The following is a 4,035-nucleotide window of genomic DNA, read 5'->3' as shown; positions in this document are numbered from 1 at the left end:
CATGTATAAGTTATGGAGAAAGCAATAGCAACAAACTAAATGATCGTCGTGCTAAGCTAACAGATGGTCAAGTCAATCACATCATTCTCTAATGATGTGATCCCGTTAATTAAATGACAACTCATGTCTATGGTTAGGAAGCATAACCATCATTGATTCAATGAGCTAGTCAAGTAGAGGCATACTAGTGACATTCTGTTTGTCTATGTATTCACACATGTACTAAGTTTCCGGTTAATACAATTCTAGCATGAATAATAAACATTTATCATGATATACGGAAATGTAAATAACAACTTTATTATTGCCTCTAGGGCATATTTCCTTCAGTTTAGCCAATGCAAATGGGAGGCATGTAGATTCGAGAAGCGATTTATAGCCTGCATGATATCAACCTTAATGATGTTCCAGAAGGATTTGAAGAAGGCACCGGTAAATCCATCTGGCCCTGGGGCCTTATCACTTGGCATGGAAAAAACTGCAGCCTTGACCTCCTCCTCAGAGATGGCATCATCCAATCCATGTTGGTCACAATCAGGAGTAGGAATAATGCCCTAGTTGATATCCGTTTTGAGCGAGGGTCTCTTTTTGGCAATGTTCTTGAAGTGACGGTGGATAATATCTTCTTTTTGCTTGTGTTCAGTGACCCAACCACCATTGTGCTTGAGGCGATGGATGCATTTTTTTTTGCTTACGATGGTTCATCAACAAGTGGAAGTAATGGGTGTTAGCATATCCTTCTTTCAAATTAGTTATTCTCGAGTTTTGCCTCTTTCTTGATCTCTCTAGTACAACCCATCCAATGATCTTCCTCTTTAGACTTCTCCGGATGTCAGCTTCATCATGGGAGAGTTCTCTATACTCATGAGCCAAATCGAGAAGCAAAATTACCTCCAGGGCCATGTGTAACTGTATCTTTGCGTTTGAAAAAAGTGACTTGCTCCAAGAGTGCAGCCTACTCGCAGTAGTCCTTAGCTTATGAAAGAGCCTTTGATAGGACTCCACATGAATGGATTCTTCATTCCAAGCATCAGCGACAACCTTTTTGAATCTAGGCATCTTTGTCCAGTAATTCTCGAAGAGGAATGTTTTGGGTCTCCTTGGGCATCATCATTAGCAAGCAATAATGGACAGTGGTTAGAGCGCTAGGATGATAAAGCGTGTAAAATATAGGAGCTGAACTCGACATCTCAATCATCATTGCAGAAGAAGCCATCAAGTTTACACAGCGTTGGATTAGAGCGTTCATTGCTCCAAGTGAATTTTCGGTTCTGTAGATGAATTTCCTTTAGCCTACAATTCGCCATAGTATTACGGAACCTCAGAAGGCAACTGCGATCAACTTTAGCACGTTTTTTGTCTCTGGCACGATAAATTTGATTAAAGTCTCCATTGACCAGCCATTTTGTTCTATCGACCGGTTTTTGGGAGGTGAGCTCTAGAAAGAAGTCATCTTTGTGGATGCTAGGCCCATAGACCGATTTAAGGCCAGAGGCCAACAATGTTGATTCCTGATTACATTTCTTATGTTTACACCTTGCAGCCCAGCCCTTCATATCAACGATTATATATAACCCGATACACTGCTCAGTTCTTTCCGAAGATTTGCCACTCTTTTTTTCCACCTTGCTACATGCAGTCTTAGTTTCTTTTCTTGTGATGCACTAATGCAGATGACAGAATCGCCGTTTTTGCCACGTGAGAGGCTTTTTAAGCAGCAACAATTTTTCCAGAGCTTGGGCAGGCACACTCACCAGAAAGGGCGTTACGATGCGATCACCTCCGTCGGCATCCCCCTCGCGCTCGCGGCATCGAGCCTATTCATGATTATAAGTTTGGAGCTTTGTCTGTTCATGATCATGATTGTAACTCCCCCGTAAAAAAGAAGAAGTCGTGATTGTAACTATTTTTATGTTCTTGTTACCGTTTAGCCAGGGACCTGTATCTTGTTGTGCGAACAGGGTCATGGTGTCTACAACATGTCTCATGGAATCGAGAAGAAGCAGTGACCGTTGGTGGCTTTGTTGTTGGCTCAGTAATTTAACATGGGAGCGGTTCTTTGAAAGGATTTTTCTGTTCGAAGGTTATGAGCCTGTGACGTCTTTTTTAGTTGCACAAATAATGCTATGAAAGTTCCATCTGTGGGTACATTTCAAGTTCTCCTTTCGTTGGTTTTTGTGGGCACCTGGTGTCAGCGAACCAATGCTGAATTGACAGCAACAATGTTCAACTATTGGCAATGTTGCCATGTGTTCTCTTTTAATCAGCGGTATACTCATATAAGTCTTTCAAGCGATCATGGTGTATTCTATGTTTGAATTTTGATCTGTATGCAAGCCACTTCATGGACATATATTTCAAGCTGAAGCCCTGTGGATATGTGGGGGCCAGCATGCATAATAGCATAATACATATCAAAATATATTTTATTACAGTTTTGCTAAAACACATCTAGATGTGTGCCATAAGTATTGCACATCTAAGTCATATGTCATTGATCTTACGTTGAGATCCGTGTAAATATTTTCTTTCTCTTTTTCTCTTTTCTTTTTATGCTTGATTCACTCACTTAGATCTATAATAACTAGAGCACATCTACATGTGCCCTAGACACACCCTATTACAACTAGTACAACAGAGTCCCATCAACAATTACAACATACAACGATAACATTAGTAACTAGATCTAGAGCTCCTTGTCATCGTCTTCATCTTCGTCGTCGTCGTCATACTCAACGAAGGTCTATCCCGTGGCTTCATGCCGCCGAAGGATGTCCTCCTTGCAGTCCCGCGCAGGGACTTGAAGAGGGCGACAGCGGAACGGCGGTAAGCCTCGCAGAACTCAGGATCGAGGGTGGTCAAGCTGTCGATAAGCTCGTGATCGACCGGGCGGATGGGCTTGCGAAGCGGGAGCGCCATGAGCGAGTCGATGCACTTCTGTCTGACAAGCTCCATCTTCTTCCCGTTCTTGAAGACGATCACTCTCCCCTTGTCGCTGGCTCTAGCCTCCGGCGTCTTCTCGGCTTCCGTCACCATAGCCTTCGGTTCCGCGAGATCCGACTTGCTATAGTCCATCGTCTTATCGTCTCCTTGATCCACCTTCCTTCACCTCTCTCCGAGCTATCAATGGATCCTGGATGTGGATGCGTGGCGGTGGCTGTTGGATTGTGGTGGACATAGAGCGGGGGCGGGGTTATTTATTGCCTCTCATCCCGGTCCCGGTACCGAGTCGGCCAGGAATCCCTAGGTGCGTTCTGTGCCTCCGGTCCGGCTCGGGAGTCCGGAGTGCATAGGCCCGGTGATAACCGGCCCTGGACCCTGACCTCTGCCGTTGTAGATGGGCCAACTGGGCCTACCGCCATACCCCTCCAAAAAATATTTGTAATATTATTTTTTTAGGTGAAAAAATACAGGAAGCGCATGATTGAGGCTCTGTTTTTTTTAGCATCAGTACAGACACAAGCGCTCATATACACGCGCATACACTCACCCCTATGAACGCACACACGCACACCCTACCCCTATGAGCACCTCCGAGAGACTGAGCCGGCATATCATCTTGAGATTTACGAAGTCACCGTAGGCGCCTCGTCGTCGACGGGAACGTCTCCACCCACTGAAAGCGCATCGCCGGAAATCCTGAAATAAATTCAGAAATAATGCGAGCACCAGAATTTGAACCATGGTGGGTTGGGGATATCATTGTCCACCTAACCAACTCAACCACAGGTTGAGGCTCTGTTTGAAAGCAATGTTTTTGTAAAACCTCAGTATTTGGATACTACAGTTTTTCATATCGATGACAATGAATACTATAGTTTATGAAAACAACAAGTTTTCTAAGTATTGTGGAAACAATAGCATGTTTGGCAATCAAAGTATGCAGCGTTATAATAGGCCACCGCTAAGACAAGGCCTTTGTTGTGTTTCTTAGTTTTTTAAAAAAGAGGTCCTAACCTTTTTTTTAATACTGCAAAAATACTATAGTTTTTTGAATATTGTAGTTTATAATACTACAATTTTAACTAGAGCCAA

At 43.5% G+C, this 4,035-nt stretch overlaps 1 protein-coding gene across 1 annotated transcript; it reads left to right on the top strand.

Moving 5' to 3' along the window:
• Positions 1 to 1,667: 1,667 nt before the first annotated feature.
• On the top strand, positions 1,668 to 2,009 carry LOC119315145. Its single transcript, XM_037589819.1, has 2 exons — positions 1,668 to 1,829; positions 1,962 to 2,009. The coding sequence occupies exons 1-2, from the start codon at positions 1,668 to 1,670 to the stop codon at positions 2,007 to 2,009; spliced, it is 210 nt and encodes a 69-aa protein (XP_037445716.1).
• Positions 2,010 to 4,035: the final 2,026 nt, after the last annotated feature.

The sequence above is a fragment of the Triticum dicoccoides genome, chromosome 6A, assembly GCF_002162155.2.
Source record: "Triticum dicoccoides isolate Atlit2015 ecotype Zavitan chromosome 6A, WEW_v2.0, whole genome shotgun sequence".
Taxonomy (NCBI): Eukaryota; Viridiplantae; Streptophyta; class Magnoliopsida; order Poales; family Poaceae; genus Triticum; species Triticum dicoccoides.
Note: the sequence above shows the minus strand (reverse complement) of the source record. Positions and strands in the feature narration are given on the sequence as shown.